The sequence below is a fragment of the Candoia aspera genome, chromosome 1 (genome assembly GCF_035149785.1).
Source record: "Candoia aspera isolate rCanAsp1 chromosome 1, rCanAsp1.hap2, whole genome shotgun sequence".
Lineage (NCBI taxonomy): Eukaryota > Metazoa > Chordata > Lepidosauria > Squamata > Boidae > Candoia > Candoia aspera.
The window spans coordinates 100,138,199-100,159,175 of record NC_086153.1 but is presented as its reverse complement, the minus strand read 5'-3'; the positions used below and the strand labels follow the sequence as shown (position 1 = coordinate 100,159,175).

Below are 20,977 nucleotides of genomic sequence, written 5' to 3'. Positions count from 1 at the left end.
GAACCTCATCTATAGATATCCAAGAGTCTGCTGGTGACTAAATTGCAGAATTAGAACCTGCTCCTCCAGTGCAGAGTCTGATTCATCAGACAAGCCCTTAGCAAGACTCCATTAGTGTGTAAGTGAAATTAGAGGGTTTTGTCCTAATGCACAGTATATCACTTCACACTTGCACCTACCATTTGGTTTACCATTCATCCAGTTTTAAAAGATTATGTGGAATTCTTTATAATTAGCTTTTACCATCCAGAATAGATTATTATTATTGATTACATTGGTCCTAACAGACCCATGAGGGCTTCCAGTTCTTACTGAGAAAATTTCCCATTTATTCCAATTTTTGTTTTCTGTTTTTTAACTGATTAGCAGGTCATAACATTCCTCTTCTTCCAGAGCTGCTAAGTGTTTTAATGAGGAAGACCTTTTGAAAACCTTACCATACAATGTCAGCAGAGCCACCACCATCTATGTGCCTATTGACACTCTAAAAACTCTGAAAGGTTGGTAAAGTAAGATTAACCTTTGCAGAATTGATTCCGGAAGGCTTATTCCTTTATGGACGTAGTTAACTTTTTCTTTCTTTGATTACTATTGCTACCAATTTGCTTGGAACAGACATCAAGCCAACTGGCTTAAAATTAGCCAGATCTCTCCTGAATCCCATTTTAAAAAGGAGTATCATATTTTCCAGGCCTTTGGTAACCTGATTATATATATTTTACTAGGAGGTCACCATTTCTACATTCGAATTATTCTGAGAACTCTCAAGCAGATGCCATCAGGACCTGATAATTTTTTTACAGTATAATCTCTCAAGATGTCCTAGAATATCTTCACTTGTTACCACAGTTTGCTTTAGCTGTTCCAATTCACTCCCCGAGGCTCATATATTTGTCTGGTATCTTCTGCACTAAAGAGAAATGCAAGAAATTACTTCATTATACTTCCATCTCTAGATACCCCTTGAGGATTCCTTTCATTCCTTTGTCATCCAAAGGCCCAATTGCTTCACATGTTGGTTTTCTACTTTGAATATTTAAATACGTTCTTTTTGTTCCACTTCATGTTGTTTTATTGTATTCTCTAATCATCAGTAATCATCTTTTTCTTCCCCTGCTAATTATCACCTTATACTTTTTTTGCCAGTGTTTGTGCTTCTTTTCCCCCCTCCTCTTTAAGCCAGGCTTTCTATTTACTAAAGGAACCCTTTTTAATGTTTACAGCTTCCGGGACATTACTAAAAGCCATGATGGCCTATTGCTGAATTGGGCTGTCCCTTTCTGATACTGGGGAATACATTTTGGATGAGGATCAATTAAACAGCCTCCAGGCACTATACAGAGACCTAGCTATCTTGACATTTCCTTTCAGTTGCTCTCTTATCAGTCCTCTCATTTTATTTTTTTTTAGAAATTTCTCCTTCTTAGACAAATGTGACTACATTAGACGTTTCCGGCAGTTTCCCACTGCATAAATGCCAAGTGTAATAGCATTATGCTAACTGTGGTTCTACAATAGTTATCCTTTGCACCAGATCATGGCCACTAATGGAATGGCTTTCCTCCTGAGGCCAGGTTCATACCTATCCTAATAGCCTTAAGGAAATTAGATGAGCTTTTCCAGAGGGCATTAGCAGATGATGAACAGGCACCATCTGAGCTATTATACTGTTGCAATGGTAGTTTTGGTGTTATATAATTTTATTGTTTTATTGTTGTAGGTCACAAGGAGTCCATATACTGTAGATTTTTATGATGTAGAAACTAACTAACTAAATCAGTCTAGGATTTGCTCCAGTCCAGTTGGTTCTGAGTCTAGTTCTTTTAAGGCACAACTATTTATGGTATCAAAACATCTGGTTTCTTTGTTATGAGCTGAGATGTACCAAGTCTATGTGGTGCATAAATGTATCAAGTCTATGTGAGCCTCCTTTCCATGCTTCCCTGATTTCTTTTAAAATATAAATATCACCTTCCATATTTTGACCAGGTTTGCTATAGCATAACCCTAGATCTAATCCAATGTAATATTTAAAACTTTCCTGAAATATCTGTATCTTTCCAAACTGAATGCTTGTCAGCTTTCTCCTAGGCATCAGTTTAAAAGCTCCTCTGTTGCTTTTTTGATGTTATGGGCCAGCAACCTGGCCCTTTTTGATTCAGGTGAAATCTGGGCTCAAATATATAATGGCTATATATACAAGGACGATTGGTCGATTGACTGATTATGTGCCATCAAGTTCTTGTCGGCTCTTAGCAACCACATAGGTAGATTTTCTCCATGACAATCTGTCCATAAACTGGTCTTTTGGGTCTTTTAATGGTGCACTCATCAACACTATAACTGAGTCTATACAAGGGCTAAAGATTCAAATAATCAGAGGGCTTGTGAGCTTTAATGTTCTGCACTCTTTCTAGACTTCAACTAAATTTACCTGCCATTACATATACTGCAGTAGATGGAGCAAAACTATGCTGAACCAACATTTTATAAAAAGATCATTTGAGACTTACTCTTTCTGTCTTATTACTCTTACTCTTGCTCTTAATTTACAGGTCTGAATTGGCTATTCTTATTTCCTTTGTATAACCCCCACCCAGCTGCCTTAAAAACCTTGCTTTTCTCTCAGGCATTGGATTAGTGTGTGGTTGGGTTCCTTTAAACTGGGGGATGAAGTGAGTGCTTTGGGGGTTTGTTCTTTCTGGGTGTCTACTGTTTTTTTAGTATGATACATTTTTTTCCTATCTGTTTTTTATTGTGAAGCTGCCTGGGGTCATTTTTGGTGTTCTGTAGCCTAGAAATGTGATGAATGAATGAATAAAAAGATAAACACGGACTATGTTATGACTATAATCTTATATATACGCTCTGTGAATAAACCCCATTGAACTCAGTTGGATTGCACTGTTAAGCACATAAAGATTATTTTACAGCAATTATAAATTCTATGTTTATAATGATAATCATAAAAATATCTTAGCAAAAAGCTTATCTTTTCATAAAAATCATGTAGGAAGTAAATAAAGTAAGTCAATACTTGTCACACTTTTGTGAGAAGGATTTTCTGCTATTTTAAGCATTCTGAAATGTGTGGGCAGTAATGATTCTTTAAAACATATGCAAGATTAGAGATTTCGAACTGATCATTAGCTGTTGCCTGGCCCCATGTCAACACAATATTTCCACATTCTGCTTTTCCATTGACAAATTGTTTCCAGAACAGTATCTGTATAAACTGATATTAATTAAAAACAGTTTGTGACTTTTCTTTAAAAAGTGATCGAATCACCTATCCATCTACTGTATTTCAGCTGCAATAGAAAGGACATTCTAAATAGATAAATGTCCACGTAGTCAGAACAGAAGCCTATCTTTAAATCTCTAACTAGACAACTCAATTAAAATGCACAGATCTGTCTAAGATGGAAATTAGAACAGTATAAGAGAAAACTCAGAATTTGCGTGATCATCCTGAGAATGATAAAAAATGCAGACATCTGAATGTTCTTCCAGTCACATCAGCAAACTGGGCGTACAGAAGCAACAGTACAGGCTAATACTCACCACATTGAAATCAAGATTTTTTTCCACCCACTCTTTGGCTTCTTTGAATTCTTCTTTCATTTCCATGATAGACAGTGTATCTAAGGCATCAACAATAGTTGCTCCTTGAATATTACCTGAAAAAAGCCAGCAACATTATTGATAAGGTTCCTTTATTCTCCATTACAAATATTTGTGAAGAGAGCAGTCATAGCAACTTTCATGCTAACATTTTTAGACCGTTAGTTAACTTTTTTAATATATATAATTTTTATTGATAGTTTTAAGACAATAATAAGAACTAATACAAACTAAAACAGAACGAAAAAGAAAAAAGAGAAGAGAGAGAGAAAAAGAAAAAGCTGAAAGTGCAGAAAGAAAAAAGTAGAAGAAAATAGAAGAAAAAATGGTATAAAGAAAGATATACAGAAGTGGCTTCCGATTGTCTTCACAGCAGTTATAAGTACAATTATATTTTAACCTTTCTCTCTAAAGTTACATCATGACTCTCTTCTTTCTGTAATCTATTCTGTCTAATCAGCAAAACTGTATGTCATAAGTTCATTTTTTTCTTTTTTTATGCAAAAAGTCCATAAGGGGTTTCCAGTCAGCAATAAATGTAGATATTGTCATTTCTCTAATCAAAGAAGTCAATTGAGCCATTTCAGCAAGTTCTGTCATCTTCACCAACCGTTCCTCCACTGGAGGTATTGCCAAATCTTTCCATCTTTGGGCATACAATAGTCTCATATATAAAAACAGTGTTCCATGGCCCTTTTCTAACTGTTTATCCATCAGTCCCAGGAGGAAAAGTTCTAATTAACTTTGAATTACAGACTCTATTACATCATTTGTTTATTAAATTATCAAAGTCTCTCAGTGGTTGACAATAAAAAATTCAGTGGTTGATAAAGTATACCTAAAATACCTTTGTGACAATGGAGGCACATTAAAATGTCTAGAAATAGTGAGCATTGTTTCTGTGGCAGTATTATCCAAGTCAATTGGGCCCCCAATGGCAACAGTAAAAATTATGCAGATATCTTGCATCGATACCTCAAAAATCAGTAATACTACACTATTCCAGACCTGTTGTATACGTGAAGCTTTCAATTTCTCAACAATGCCTTAAATTTGAATAAAGAGAAACTGGATGAGTTCTCAAGAATTCAAGCAGAAAGCTTGTCTAATATTTATCTATGAGAAAGCAATTGTATTGTTAGTTTAGCAATACCATACTCTCAAATACAACAGGAAGTAAATATTGAGATTAGTGCATACTTAGCAAAGAGAATATTGCAATTTATGTAAAAACAAATGTAGGTTATTCTGTATATTATGCAAGTTTGTTTTTACTCTCATGTTCTGTTTAAATGTTGTACATATTACAAGGAGGTAACTCCTACTGATTAATCCATATGCATTTAACTAATCTAAGTATTTATTCTGAGTATAAACCCAAAGTTGCTTCACATCAAATTTGTTTTCCTATACTCAGTAAAATAGCATGTTACAATTGTGGAGTTGAAACTGGGAAAAGTATCATCATATAGTTATTTATTTTATTCATAAATATGCAATGCTTTTTAAACAAGATACGGTGCAAAGGTAGATTCTGACTATTTCTGCTGTTCAAAAGCATCCTACATCATAGTTCAAACAAAGTACAAAAAATCCTGTAAGCACATATTTGCTGCCTGACAAAATTCTATTTAAAATGAACATAGCTCAAATAGGACTAAATAATTTGATTTACCAATAAATCTTAGGAACTATTTAAGGTGCCAGAAGGAAATGTTATTGGATTTTAAGTAGTTTAAAGGTTATAAATACAAACTTCAGCTTATGGCTCCAGTAAACAATTCAATTTACTGACCATTCCTTGATCATTTCTAAAAGCAGTGATAGTCTGTGAAGAACCTAATGTTGTCTGACCTTTAACTGTGTCATGCTGAGCAGAAACCATGTATCTTTGAGCCCTGACTTCAATTTTTCAAACAGATGTTGTGTGACAGTCTTGCATTATTCCTAACTCACAATGTCCACTGAATGCAACACTGCCTATAAACATACCCCCCACCAAAAAACCCCCCACATAGTATTCTGGAAACAGAGAACTTGCATGTTTGGGGATGCGCTGGGTTTAAATTTGAAAGGACAAGGGGAAGAGACAAAGCCTGGAATAGGGCACAACAGAGCACAGTGGAGAGAGATTAGCAAGAACAGAACAAACAAGCAAGCAGACATCATTAGGGAGGATACTAAACATATGGAAAGACCAGAAGTGCTTATCCATGAAAGGCATTTCTTATATTATACTGCCAGATGTGGGTAAAGAATTATAGGCCTTCTAATAGTAAAATGACAAGAGAAAGCTTATGCAGACCAATCTTATCTGCAAAAAATTCAATATAATACTATACTTTTTACATTGAAAGGTTTTCAGTCATTAGAAACTCACTGTCCTGAAAATAGAAATTTAATTATACTAGTTAATTGTTCATTATAATGACTGAACATTACACAAGATAAATTGAGTAGCTGGAAAGGAACCAACATCAATGAGATCTATTTTTTTTTCCAGGCACCTATTGCTAGGAAGCATATATTTACGCCAACAGCTGGCATGATATATGAGCATATTAATATTTAATGTCTTAATTTTAAGTATTTCCATTCCTTCTTCTTAAGCTGGATCCAGATCATCCTTGCTAGGTAATGAATTCCATTGCATTCTGTGAGACCTACTACTAAATAAGCATGCATAAGATTTATCCTATTAAAATCTAATTAATACAGGAAACTACTAAAAATATGAGGGAGAGTTATGTACACTGCCTTGAGCTCTTGAATGCAAAGGATACTGATGTCATGTTCACTGATTCAATGTAGTTTATACATCGTAACGTTTCACATGCCATGGCGCTGACGTGCGTTTCTGTTTGGGAGGGAGCTGCTGTGAAACCTTGTACCAAGCTCTGTATGTGAAATCAGTACAATGGAATGTGTTTGGGTTATGTTATCTGTTCAAGGCCTTTTCCCGCAGACCATCAGAAACCATTAGGAGCACCTGGGATTGTGAACTTGAGAAGATTCTATGGGGGGGGAGGGATTTCATTTGCACCGAGGGTTTTTAGTTTGAATTTGGTGCGCTTTTATCATTCTCAGCTTTCTCTGTGATCCTGCATACTATTCTTTAATAAATCAGATATCTTTGAATTCCTGTTCATGAGTCTGATAGTGTTTTAGAATAGGCAACCATTACATAAAGCTGAGAATCCCCAAAGTTGTACCGTTAGCTCCTACCAAGATCAGTTTCTTGTGAGGGAAAATAGTTAACGATGGCTGAGTCCAAGCTCACGACCGGGGGACTTGAGGAGCCGGCTAGCTTGATGCCCGAGTCGACGGTCAAGAGCGGAGAACTGAGCCTCACCCCAGAACCTTCAGACTCCCGAGATGGATTGAGTTCCAATTCTGATGTGGAGGAATCTAACGATGGGGAAGAGCCAGAGCAACTGGCACCCAGCGAATTGCTCGCAGAGTTGATCACCTTGGATGAAGTAGAGGAACCCCAGCCAGGGACGTCGGGGGCGTCCTGGAAGTATCGGTTCCTGCTAACCCCAGACAAAGAATCTACTACAGTGTCAACAGAGAGAAAGCCGAACACGCGAGGGAGGGAGGACTCTCAAACTCATGAAAGGCTGAGTGATGGAGGCCAAAATAGAATCGATGGAGTACACGTTGAGAAACCTGTCTCTGTCATTGGAGGGGCAGGGGAGGCGTGGAGATCCCAGCTTCCCGCAACCATCCCCCATCCTCCCATCCAAACTGCCAGTGGAGCGAGGCCAGAGACGGATCCAGGATGAATCCCCACCCCGCAGGACTCGATCACCAGTGTCCCCACCCCGAAGAGGGAAAGCTACTGTAACCTGGGGCCCAACTACTCAAGTAGCTGCCGATTCCGCTCCAACCGGAGTGGGGGTGAGAGACTTTTCTGTCAAGTTTGATGGGGATCCAACAAAGTTATCTTTCTTTTTAACTAATGCTGAAAGTTACATGAGGCAGTTTGGAGCATACTTCCCTTCCGAAGAGGCTAAGATAACTGCCATTGCCACCAAGTTGAAGGGTCGAGTGGCTGATTGGTATGTTCAATTAAGTGATGCTGACTCCCCTGCACTTGATTATTTCGATGATTTCATGTGGGCGTTAAAGCTGCATTTTGAGGATCCTCTGGCCAAGGCAAGAGCTAAGAAGGCGCTGAAGGATCTTACCCAGGGCCAAATGTCCATAGCTGATTATGCCCTAGAGTTTAAGGCTTTAGCTGGGAAAATCCCTGACTGGTCTCAGTCAACCCTAATAGAACGGTTTAAAGAGGGACTCAACCGGGACGTCCTACGGTGGGCGTTGTGTAGAGACGACCCAGAGTCATTGTATGACTGGATCTGTCTGGCTGGCAAGGCTGAGCACACTCAGCATACCTTCATGCAAACTAGAAAATCTGAAAGACCACCCGCCACCATGAGGGGACCCTGAAGTGCTACGACTGCTGCCCAGCCAAGCTATAGAGCTTGGGATGAGGAGAGAGATCGGCGCTACATGAGGGGTCAGTGTCTCCGATGCGGAAAGGAGGGCCACCGAGCAGCTGATTGCTCAAAAGCCAAAGCTGGAGAGCGAGCGGGGAAGCCGCCGGCCAAATCACCCCCCCCCTCACAGCAGATGACAGCAGCCAAAGGTACAGCCGACGATGAGGAAGTAATCTACTTCTCAGAAGAGGCTGAAGACAACTCCAAGGAGCCGGCGGGAAACGCCAGCCACCTGCCATGAAGAGCGCCTGCGGGCAGGTGGAGGAGAATGGGCGCAAAGATGCTATGGGGAGTGCTGACTGTCCCACTTTAGCAGTGAAAGTGAAATTGGGTTCCCACACAAAAACTACAGAGGTATAGGCTTTAGTGGACTCTGGGTGTTCCAGGTGTTTAATTCACCCTGATCTGGTTGCTGCTTTGGACCTGCCTAACTTCCCCCTCCAGCAGCCTTTGATCTTCACACAGTTGGATGGTTCAACGGCAGGCGGTGGGGGGGCCTGCAACCCATTTCACTGGAATTGTGGCAATGCAAATGGGCAGCCACCGTGAGACTTTGAAATTCGTGGTGGCACCTGTTGGCAACCCCTTGGTAATCCTGGGGATCCCGTGGTTGACCTATCGAAGCCCCTATATAAACTGGGAGCACAGAACTGTGACTTTTAAAGATGGATTTTACCAAGCTCCTACAGCGGAGATAGTTGCACGTGTGGGGGTTGGAAGGGCTGCGATCGCCATGCCACGCCCTAACTTGGCACATTTAGAAGGCTTGCCTGATCAATACCAAGACTTTACAGACGTATTTGGGGAGATGGAAGCAGATCAGCTACCCCCCACTGGAAAACTGACTGTGCAATAGAGTTGGTCCCCAATGCTCAATTGCCCAAGCCAAAAATTTATCCGATGACTCAGAAGGAGCTTGAGGCATTATGGGACTTCATTGACAAAAATCTGCCAGGGGTTTTATTGAACCTGCTAATTCCCCAGTTGGGGCCCCTGTGTTATTCCGGGAAAAGAAAGATGGCACGCTTCGACTCTGTACGGACTATCGAGGGTTAAATTCCATCTCTATTGTCAACAAGTACCCTCTCCCTCTCATGAAGGACATGTTAGCTCATTTGTCAAAGGGCAAGATTTTCTCCAAGCTCGATCTTCGCGAAGCCTATTTCCGCATTCGCATAAGAGCTGGGGATGAGTGGAAAACCGCTTTTAATTGCCCACTAGGATTGTTTCAGTACAAAGTCCTCCCTTTTGGGTTAGCAGGGGCACCCGGAGTCTTCATGCAGTTGATTAACGAAGTTTTACATGCTCATTTGTTTAAAGGGGTCCTGGTTTACTTAGACGATGTTCTCATTTACACTGAAACCGAGGAGGAACATGAACGCCTCCTCAAACAGGTGTTACGCAAACTCAGAGATGCCAAACTCTATGCCAAACTCTCCAAATGTGAATTTCACAAAACCCAACTTGACTATCTGGGCTATCAAGTGTCTGACAAGGGCATTGAGATGGACCCTGAAAAAATTCAGGCAATTATAACTTGGGAACGTCCCCGCACCCGGAGGCAATTGAAAAGTTTCCTAGGGTTCAGTAATTATTATCGCCAATTTATCCAGGGGTTCGCTGAGATTGCCTTGCCCCTCACTGATTTACTTCGTACCAAGGGCTTGGGGGAGACACGCAAAGTAAAACACCCTGGAGCCATGTTGAATTGGATGCCTGAATGCCAGGCAGCATTTGGAAAGTTGAAAACCCTCTTCACTGCTGAGGCTATTCTACAGCACTCCGATCCTGAATGCCCCTTTGTGGTCCACGTTGATGCTTCTGACTCCTCAGTTGGGGCTATTTTGTTACAGAGAGATTCTGAAAATCACTTATAACCCTGCGCTTATCTGTCCAGGAAATTTTCTGAAACCGAATGCCATTGGCATGTTTGGGAAAAGGAGGCATTTGCTGTAAAAGCCGCTTTAGAAAACTGGCGTCACCTCCTTGAAGGTGCTAAATGCCCTTTCGAGGTTTGGACCGATCACAGGAATTTGGAAGGCCTTCGCACCCCCTGGCGTCTCAGTCCTAAACAGATTCGCTTGGCTCAGTTTTTCAGTCGTTTTAACTTCCAGTTAAAATTTATCCTGGGAAAGAAAAACTTTCTGGCCGATGCTTTGTCACGTTTACCTCAGGACCTTGACCAGGTGGCAGATGTGATTGGGACTGTTCTCACTGAACCACAACTGGGCTTGGTTGTTGTCACTCGGAGCCAGACCCATGCACAGGCAACCCTGCCCCCAGCCCAGTCTGGGAAGCGCAAAGTGCAAGTTCCTTGTCAGTTACAGAAGGACTTTCTCCAGGCACTGAAATCTGACACTTGGTTGCTAGCTAATAGAGACACTGTTTCTTTTGAAAACGGTCTGGCATGGGTGCAACATTGCCTTTATGTGCCTGAAACGTTAAGGGCTGCTATTTTGCAGCGTTCCCATGATGATAAACTTGCTGGACACTTTGGTTTTGTCAAAACCTTGCATTTGGTTCACCGCCAATTTTGGTGGCCAATTTTGAGACGTGACATAAAAGACTATGTTGCTTCCTGTCCTGTTTGTGCCATGTCAAAACGGAAAGGAGGGAAACCACAGGGGCTTTTCATCATTCTCAGCTTTCTCTGTGATCCTGCATACTATTCTTTAATAAATCAGGTATCTTTGAATTCCTGTTCATGAGTCTGATAGTGTTTTTGAATAGGCAACCATTACAACTGAATTGTCAAGAAATATTTACAAACATTTCAATTAAAGAAATTCTAAAAAGTTTTCAATTTGTTTAAGTTATTTAAACCACATTAAGAGATCTTTCATCCAAGTCCTGAAACCCAATGGTGCGTGAGCATGCTCAATGGGCCTAGAATGGAGCCTTTTTAGTGACATACAGAGAATAGTGGTATGGTAGTAGAACTGAGCATCTTGTAGGAAGGCACAGAAAAGGGGCCAGTTACAGAGGTAGTTACATCTAACTACCTACTGCACAGAGGAACCCAAACTAAAACATCTCCAACAGAATTGGTTATTGCTTTCTTCTATGTAGGAATAAAGAAAAGTCAAGCAATTCTTGAAATCACAAGGAAGAGCTAACATCTTTTCTGTACCCTCAACTAGGGGATCCACCGATTTCAATCAAATGCAATTTAGTACAATCCTACAAAAAGCAAGAGTAACTGGAATAATTGACATATCTTTCATTTTTTGCAGCTCATTCAGGTTCATTATGCAAGTACAACTTTAGAATACCTCCAAATTGTATTATGGAATCTCAGAATACAATGATTACATGTGATTTTATTACATTTAGCAGCTAGATAATGTATACTGGTTGCATATGACAATATTTATCAAAAGAAAAATCAGGGGCTTGGCAGTTTCATGGATAAAATAATTATATTTGGAAGCAATTATTTTGGAGAGCTGAAGCCAAATAAAGTTGACTGAGCTGCTTGGAATATTGGTATAAGGTGGTTTCCCCTACTTCTGGGAATTAAAAAGAAAACAAGAGCACCATTTTCCATTATTTTCTGTAACTTAAATCCAACGTTCTGCATCCTGCACTTCCATGATAGAGGACATGTTACAACATTATACTTTGTGACCACTTTCAACCATCTCCTCTTAAATCTCAACATAAGCATCTCAAGGCATGGGTAGTGGGCCCTGAACATGAGCACACTAAGATTTTGTTCCAGTTCTAACGTCTAAGTTACTTCCACACCAATAAAAGAATAATAACCTTATCTACGTTAGACTACAGTTGGATGAGCAGTGGATAGAGGTTTCCTCTCCTCTGACTCCCCTTTATTCTTTCTTAAACTTATTTCAAAGAGAGTTTTTGCTCTCCCTGCAAGATGTGCAAGCAGAGATATCTAGGGAGGCTATTTCAGTTCCTGGCTAGGCTTTCCCCAAGTAAGCCCACACCCAAATGTCTTCTGTCTGGGTTATCTAAGCAAAATTGTTGCTAGACTTCACAACTAAGTTAGTGTGCTGTGTTTTCACTTTTCTTATCAGAATGCTCCACAGGAGAGTGCCTGCTTTCCATGAAAAACCAACTGCTTGACCTAGCTGGTGCTTTGGAAAATGGCTGAGGCATTGTCTTTTTAGCGAAATATATTGACACTTGTTCAAAGACAATTATTTGTATTGTGTTTAATGATTGGTCATATTGAAAGGTGGGGTGTTCTGATGATAAAGAGATAACATATAAAGCAGTTTTATGCTTAATTTTTGGTCCAGCATTATGTAAACTTTAGGTTTACGTTCATTTTACTAACTCAGTTATCTTTTTAATTTTTACACAAATAAAGAACCAAGAATAGGTAACCAACTTCAGTTGGATTATATACTTGTTAACTGGTATAGCAAAGTTCACTGCACAGCAAAGTTTATTTTGGCAGTGTTTTCTGGATAAAGAAGAGAGGTCAGTTCAATCTATTGTGAGCAATACTGTTAGGAAATTTTTTGTAACATTCAACTGGAATTTCCTTTCTTGTTAACTTGAGACCATTGTTCTGTGCCCATACTCTGGGATGATAGAGAAGACACCTAGAGAGTAGCTAGTTGTTTGAAAGCAAAACAACTATGGAGATAGGCAGTGATCTCCCTGTTGCTGGATGTGTTCCAGCAAAGGCTGGAGAGACATCTGTCAGAGATGCTTTAATCTGGATTTCTGAACTGAGCTTGGTCTCAAAACCTAATGAGTATTTTTATTTATTTATTATTCAAATTTTGCTACTGCCCATCTCCCCCAAAAGAGGGTATGCTTTCCAATGCTATGATTCTGTGATTAATTTTGGCACTTCTCCTGGGGCTGTTGCAATTTTCCTCTAAAAATGTTACTTTGTCTTTATTTTGTCCACATGCTAACATTTGTTCCCAGCTAGTGTGAGCAGGATCCCTCCATAAAACCGGAAAGCAAAAGAGACCTGGAAATTAATAGTAAATAATAGCAAATGCTCTATCATTGAGTGATCTAGTACTACTTCACACTGTAGCTAGGCTCAGGCAAATATATTCCTCTAATTAGACAAGGATAAGCTTTGAATTAGCAAGAATAGGGTGTGGCATCTGGTTTTTTTGTGGTATTGGAATACTTATTTGTTTAGTTTGCTCTTTGTATTGCCAAAAATGAATAACATGTATGAAAGTCAATTTATGGAAGGCTCCACAAAAAAAGGCTGACATTTCATTTCTAACCTTGACATTTCAGACTGTAGTTCTAAAGAGAGAAGAAAAGTAGCAATTCTGAGTTGCTAGTCGAAACAGTCAGCTGCCAAAATTAATTTACAGTAATTATGGTATTTAATAATTCTGGCAAGGGTGAAGGTTAATGGCATGCATTGCATTTTGGTATTAGGAGAACTCTATGAAGTATTAGACAATACATATTTCAAAAACATTCAAAAATATAAGGTATGTTCCCCGCCTTGAGTTATTTATAAAAGTAATAAAGGCAGGATAAAAAATCTAAAACAAAAAAGGCTAACTGGCCCTCTTGAAATCCCACTCATTTGTGGCCACTTCATTAAAGGAAAAGGCTTGTGAGAAGCCAAGGATTGCTAGCAATTTTGGTCAAGCGAAGAAGCAGATCAGGAAAAATTTCAGGGGTTTTGGTTTAGAGCTCAGGGTAATCTCAGTGTTTGAGTCTAACTGAGAAGAATGTAATTGAGAGAATGCTGGAATTTGTGTTTGTGCAGGCATACATACATACATGTCTGCCTGTTTGCCTCTCAATGTCCAAACCTTGACATGCAGCCACCCTAAGTACCCCATTTTGAGGTAATGCAGAATGCAAGGGTGCCTCCTGGTCATCTCTGCTTCCCCAACTTTCTCCATGTGTGCCTAAGCTAGGATTTTAATATGGGAAACAAACAGGGCACCCTAGAGAAATGAACTCCCTCATATTTCATGTGTATGCATTATGGGTTGTCTGTTTGCAAATATCTAAAGGAATAGAACAAAGTCTCTTGGGGCCCCTGTAATCCAGGGTTGCAGTTCCCAAGAGGTGGAACATGGAACGGACAAAATAGTTCACTTGTGAATCCTACTCATGAGTAAAAAGAAAAAGGGCTGGCTAGCATTCAAGGAGTGGGAAAGAGAAGCTGATAGGTGCTCCCACGATTCTGAAATAACAAGCCTAAAGGACTCTAATCAGAAATTGAGCAGAATTGGGGACTAGAGCAGCCTTTCTCTAACTTTTGACCCTGGAAGAACCCTTGAAATTTTTTTCAGGGGTTTTCGAGAAACCCCTGCACATTCAGGCTCAAATATAGGCCAGAAGTTACAAAATTATTATATTCGTTTCATGTTCAGGCCTATATATAGGCATTAACAGTGTTCTTATAATAAAAATAAAGAATGAAACTTACCTCTTTCATGTGAAGTTGCCTGAACTTGGAATATTTTTTAAAATAGGGATCTCTCAGGGAACGCCTAGTGAAACCCTTGTGGAACCCTAGGGTTCCACAGAGCCCTGGCTGAGAAACTCTGGACTAGAAGATATACAGTATTAAGGATTTGTTCCCTTTATCCTCAACTTCCCCAAAAAGACAAGTAAAGAAATGGAACTTTTTAGGAACCCCCACCTTACAACCCTGAACTTCCCCAAGTCTACAGTTCCTATAGCTGAAGCATCAGTTGAAAGTGCAAGTTACCAGAAAACTGGAAAAAACACTGTCCTTGCTAGGCCAGGTGTAACTATGTGGTCTCAAGCAAAATTGGCACAATAATTGGCTTTGCAATGCCCATGAGATAGCTCCCAAGATCCAGGCTATTATAAGTGTGCATCACCCCCTGAGTCCTGCTGATCTCATTGCTCTCACTGGGAATGTTTCCCCAATTCAGGAACAACCAAATAAATTCAAAGAGCTGACCATAGTCTTCCAATGCTACAAGTCAACATGGGCAGATGTAAACCAGTCATGAAAAATAATTAGGCCCCATGATATCAGAGATTACCTAGAAAGGCAAACTGGCTTGATGCAGATCCTGGCACAGACAACATGGCTGAATGCAGAAGAGCCATCTTAGATTTTTATAATCTGTCCCCTTAATAAAGATTGGCACAAAATGCAGAGGTATAAGCAGGAAAAAGGGGAAGACCCAGCTGATTTCATGGACTGTTTAAGAACCATGATTCAGCAGCAGTTTGGACTCTGACTTAAAGCAATCTGTCCTAATTCTGTAACACTTTCAGTAGAGGGTCTGCAGCCAAAGGTTGCACTTAAAATCTACCTCACTGGGCTGGCAAGGAGAAAACCTTAATGAGATTGTTACAATGGCCATTCAAACTCAAGTTTCTAAATAAGGAAAGGAAAAGCTGAAGACACTGCTTATGGGTCTTCAAGTGAGTCAGTTGCAGGCTCCCCACTTTCCAAACTCATAGGTGAGGAAAAGGAAGGACACCACTAAATATAGCAACAGACAACAAAATCTGGGACAAGCCTTCGACTTATCCTTTCAGGGTCAAACACGCTCAGGTTCATATTATTCTTATGGAAATCCTGGGCTTTGGAGAAAAATTGTCCTAAAAATAACATAGGAGTTATAATTAAACCTGCAACCAAGAATGTGTGCAGGTGGAAGTAATAGCATTCCACCTCCCCTTATCTCTCTTTCTGCCTCAGAACCGTTTGCTGATTATATCATAGGAGGAAAAACTGACCCTTGCTTCCTAGATACTCCTCCTTATTCTACTGCCAGGACATCAGAATTCCCAAATACTTCTCTGTAGTAAATGCACTTAGAATTGGGATTGGCTGTGCAAATTAAGAGCCATTATATATTGCATACCAGATGGGATTTATTTAGATACACCTTCCCAGCATGAAGAAGCAACAGTGGTTCTATTGGCAATGCCTCTTCAGATGGCCTTAGCTTGCAGATGACTCCAACTTGAAGCAAGTTACAGATATTTTGTGGACAAAGCATTCTAAGGAAATGGGATGTATAGTTTCAGCCCAACCTCTTGAAATTTAAATTCAAATTAACTCCAAAAAGCCATTGACCAGGAAAATTTCCCAAGGCAATTCTGCTTTTCAAATTGATCCCATCTTAAACTTGCCCTTGCCTACTGCTTTTGGGGGAATGGATTACTGCTGCCAGTGGATTTTGAACTTAGCAGAGTTAACCAAATCTTCTGAAAACTTCTGCTACTCCCTTTCATTGCTCTGAAGCTCCAAAATCCTCTTTTCTGGCTTTAACATTTGTTCTTGTTTCTATTTTGCGGTAGGAATTCCTGACTGCTCTAAGCCTTTCACCTTCTTCTGCCATGAACTCTGTGCCTTTGAGCAATCTGTCAACCCTGAAGCACACGGAACAAAACAAACCATTGGCATACTACCACAAAATGCATTAGGTCCCACTGCTGCTGCTTTTCCTCCATGTTTGTGCACAGTAGCTGCTGCTTTTACTCTGCAAATCCTTGCCTTGGGCCATCAGCTTCTGTTGCTGTACCACATGCTATTTCTTCTCTCTTGCTTAACTCCCAGACTCTAGTAGCTAATTATGCTGACACGTGCCTGTAAATTAGCTAAAGGGAAATCTGCTAATATCTATGTAGATTCTTGATATGTCTTTGGAGTTATGCATGATTTGAGCTTTATGGAAACTGAGACAGTTTCTAACTACCTCAGGTTCACCTGTTAAGCATGCCTCCTTGGTAAAAAGTCTCCTTGAGGCCTTGCTCTTCTCATCTATGTTCTCTGTCTCACCAGAATATTTCTGATGCTGATACTATTGGAAATGCACTGGTAGATGTCTCTGACAAACATGCAACCCCTCCTGAACTGTTTTGTGCTCACTTAAATTCTTTCCAAGCCCAGATATTGGCTGTCTCTTCAGCGTGCTGTCTCTGAATCAAAAAAGCATGTTTGGAGCTCTCATGGATGCTTACTAATACCCTCAAGTCAATGGACTTCCTCTGATGGATACTCAGTGGCCCCTAAGGTCTTGCTTCCATATTTTGCTCATTTAGCCCATAGATCGGGCATATGAGCAGAGGGAGAATAAAATCTTTGATGAAAAATTGTGGTTTGCTCCAGGTTTTACCACTGCAATGAAGCAATATTGTAGAAGCTGCCCAGTTTGCCTAGCCCATAACCCAAGATGCCCAGTAGAAACTAGGAAAGCCCATCATCTACCACTGTTTAGACCTTTTGTGCACCTCTAAATAGATTTTGTTAAAATGCCTGGCACATGGTAACATCTTCTGGCAAATGGTCTTTCAATATGTGTATTGACCTGAATGTATAATTTTCCCCACCGCTGAAGTGATTAAGTCTCTCAGATGGAGTTCAACTAAGATTGATATTTACCTGATCACAAATATGCATTGTAGAAAATTCTTCCTTTTTACACTCAAGTCTTTTGTTAAGTGCCTATATCTTAATAAATATTGTGAATCATTGTATCTAGCCCTGTCCCTTAATGCTGTTAATAGCTCAGCCTCTTGACCACTAAAGCTTATCAGGACATCATGGTTTCTATCATTTCTTTGTTTGCATTCTTATTTATTTAAAATTTACCTATGTATAAGAAATGTATAAAAACCTGTAGCAAAATATAAACAGGGAAGGGTGTAGCAAGTTAAAGGGAGTTGCCTTTGCAATTCTTCTCCCAATTTTGGAATATAAAGTATCATTGCCTTTCACCCTGTCTGCAGGTGCTGCTAATTTTCTTAACAGTAGGCATGACATAACTAGAGATTAAAGCTCTGATAAGGAAATGCAGCTTTGATTGTTTTCAATAATCAATCACGTCACGGCAACTAGTTAGAAACACTGCTTCTAATGTAATCTCTAACTTCAGAATAGTAAATCAGTTGATGTCATTAAATAGAAAGTACATATTACTTACCAAATAAATTGCTTGAGTGTCCTTGTTTTGATATGGGTTTCAGTTCATTTAATCCCCAGGCATAATGTTTATAATTATCCCAGGCATGTTTCATCATCTGGTGGGAAATGAAAGCAGGATTATAATTTGGATCAGGCAAGAAAACTAGCAGAAAATATACTGCATACCAAAGATCAATGCACTCATTCAATGGTTAATTAAACCCATATCATATTATAGGTATACTTTAATGTTAAACATGATTAGCAGCAACATCATATTGCTGTTTTAGTTACAGTTATACAGGGAACCTGCTTTAATTCTCTCCTAGTCCCAATTCTTAATTAGAAATACATAATACAGACTCATAAATTCTCATTAAGAAGTTCAGCTAACAGACTAAGACACTCCAGTTAAGAATTTCTGTTTGAGACTGTAGGCTAAAACTAGTAAACAACAGTAAAATTTTGATATTTTATTCAAATACAGCATACAGTTACATAAAGTTAATCCAAAGTCTAGCAGACAATGCAGAATTTACTGAAATGATTTAGCAATGTGAAAGGAAAGTTAATGGGAAAGTCCCAATAAATGCATAGCTGTTTAAAGTCTTAATTCACAACACAGGCAGAGACTTGGATGGCATCGTACTATAAGCAGAAGTACATATTTTATATCATTTCATGAATCAGTAGTTCCCAATTTTTACATAAGTTCCTATATCAGTGTCACAAACTTTTGAGTACTATTATGCAAATTAGGAATCAGCAAAGTGACATCTGTTGGCACGAAGATGTACGCCCTCACCAGACACCAAAATTAAATGAAAAATATTTTTTAAAGAATAATTTAAATGTCTGAAATCTTCTGAGATGCCCAAATCTCAAGATTTTGAAAAGAACACACAAAAGATTTTGCAATCTGCAATCTGCACTACCCCAGCAGGCCGCTAACTGTTTCTGGACCACAGGAAAGGAAAAGTGTATCTCATCTTCCTCACTATCCCAAAACCTTTCCTGCCACAAAAACAAAATATAATCTATTCACATTGACTTTAGTACAAATCTGGGATGATTCTTCTTAAAAATGATACAATCAAATTACAGTAATGCCTGTTCTACAGCAAGCAGTACTTCCTTCACAAGACAGATGTAATTTGCAGTGCACAGGCCAGATACCAATACAGAATGGTTGCAAAGTCCTCTCACAACCCTCCTACTGCATTCTCTAAGTATTTTTCACGTACAGGTTAGAATTTGTACTATTGCCTTTGAATGGTGTTGAATAATGGATACGCACATTCACATTTAAATATAGCCACCACTCTCCTTTCCTCTCACAAACCAGAATAGCAGCACATGTTTCCTCGATGCAAAAGAGCATTCTTCTCCATAAAAGAATATGACCCTCATATGAGGGTCATCATGACCCACAGTAGGAACAGATGCACCTATATCACTTGCACACTGTGAAGATCTCTCTTATTGGAGAGAGTCCTCTGTCATCAGTTCCCATTCTCCCAAGATTATTCTTTTCTTTCCTTAGCTGGGAAAGGAGCACTGATAGGATAGGAGGCAACAGCATCCTAGCATTCAGGAAAAACTGGGATGGCCTAATTCTAAAACCTAAGCTCTCTTGCTAGAATTGTGTTCTCATTTCAAGTATTATCTTCCCATTTCTAGACTACATGTTGTTTTCCTTCATGTAACACACAGCACAGATGCACACATGTTTTAAAGGTGTGCTTGTTCAAAAAAGCGTTATAAATCAGTTGGGACAGCAGACTGATATATAAAGCTAAAGCTGAAACAGCTCAGTAATACAGAGATTGTCCCAGCCAAGCTAAATTTTGAAATAACCAAGACAAACTTTCTCACTCTGGTGTCCTCCTATGGTGCTGGGAATTTTGTAAGTTAAAGTTACATGCTAGAGGGCAGCAAGCTGAGAAAGATTGAACTAAAAAAACAATCTGAGAAGTGAATCAGCTAAATGACCAGGTACTACTCTGCAAAGCACATTGGCATTCTAATCCAAACTTATTTAATTGATGGGTTCCTCCAACTTTGCAGAAAGGAACTTTAATGGAGCATCAACACAGTTTAAAAAAAAGGTATAACAAAATGCTATCTCAAAAGGATGCTAGATAAAGTTATTTCCATAAGACAAATCTAATCTTCCATACCTACAGATTCTTCTAAGACTATTAACATTGTGTTTGAGAGAAAATTTGGCAATATTCAATTCATACACATCATTTCCTGCTCCTGCTTGAGCGGTAAATGGCATGCATATTATATTTAAAATTATTTGGTTATATATGCACTCTATTAAGTCATTCTACAGTAAAAGTTTGGATCCAGATAAAATATTCCAGTAACAACTCTGCTAGTCAGAAATATTACGCTATGGCTGGGTTTTAAGAATACTCAGCACAGTTTCATTTAAGAATTGTATTGGAATGAAACATCTATGTGAAGTGTTTGACTAAAGAACTGCTTACCCAGAATGACAGAATCAGAAAAATTCAGCTAGGTTATTAAACGTAACTCTCCTGCTGAGTACAGAAATTCAAATTAAATCAATCCTAATATCTGATTCTCTAGAACAGATGGCTGCCTAGCCTCTATTTGAATATACTCAATGAAAGGTAGCCAAACACTTCTGTGGATAATGGGTCCCGGTGCAAATGGCTCTTACAATTAGTTTTTTTTTTTTTTAATGTTCAGACAGAAACTGCATTCATGTAACTAGAATCCATTTTCTCTGTCTTGTATTCTGGGATGATACAGAACAGTTTTAGTATGATACCCATTCACTTATTTAAATAGTAACAGCATACAGCCCATCAGTTTTCTTTTCTCAATGGTAGACACCCAATTTCTTTCAACCTGGTTTAAATTTCACTGAATCCTTCTTACAGTGCAGAGCCCAAAAGTGGACACCATAACTGAGGTCAGGTCTGAGGAGTGCAGAATATACTGGAACGCC

The 20,977-nt window shown here is 39.2% G+C and overlaps 1 protein-coding gene across 1 annotated transcript in view; it reads right to left on the bottom strand.

The window, feature by feature from the left end:
• The window catches only part of MAN1A1 (mannosidase alpha class 1A member 1), an 82,510-nt gene that overhangs the window by 40,977 nt on the left and 20,556 nt on the right, over positions 1-20,977 (bottom strand). The window contains exons 2-3 of the mRNA XM_063310598.1: positions 18,011-18,107; positions 3,565-3,680 (exon numbers count right to left, since the gene is read on the bottom strand). Coding sequence (XP_063166668.1) covers positions 3,565-3,680; positions 18,011-18,107 — 213 coding nt within the window. The remainder of the gene's footprint in view (positions 1-3,564; positions 3,681-18,010; positions 18,108-20,977) is intronic.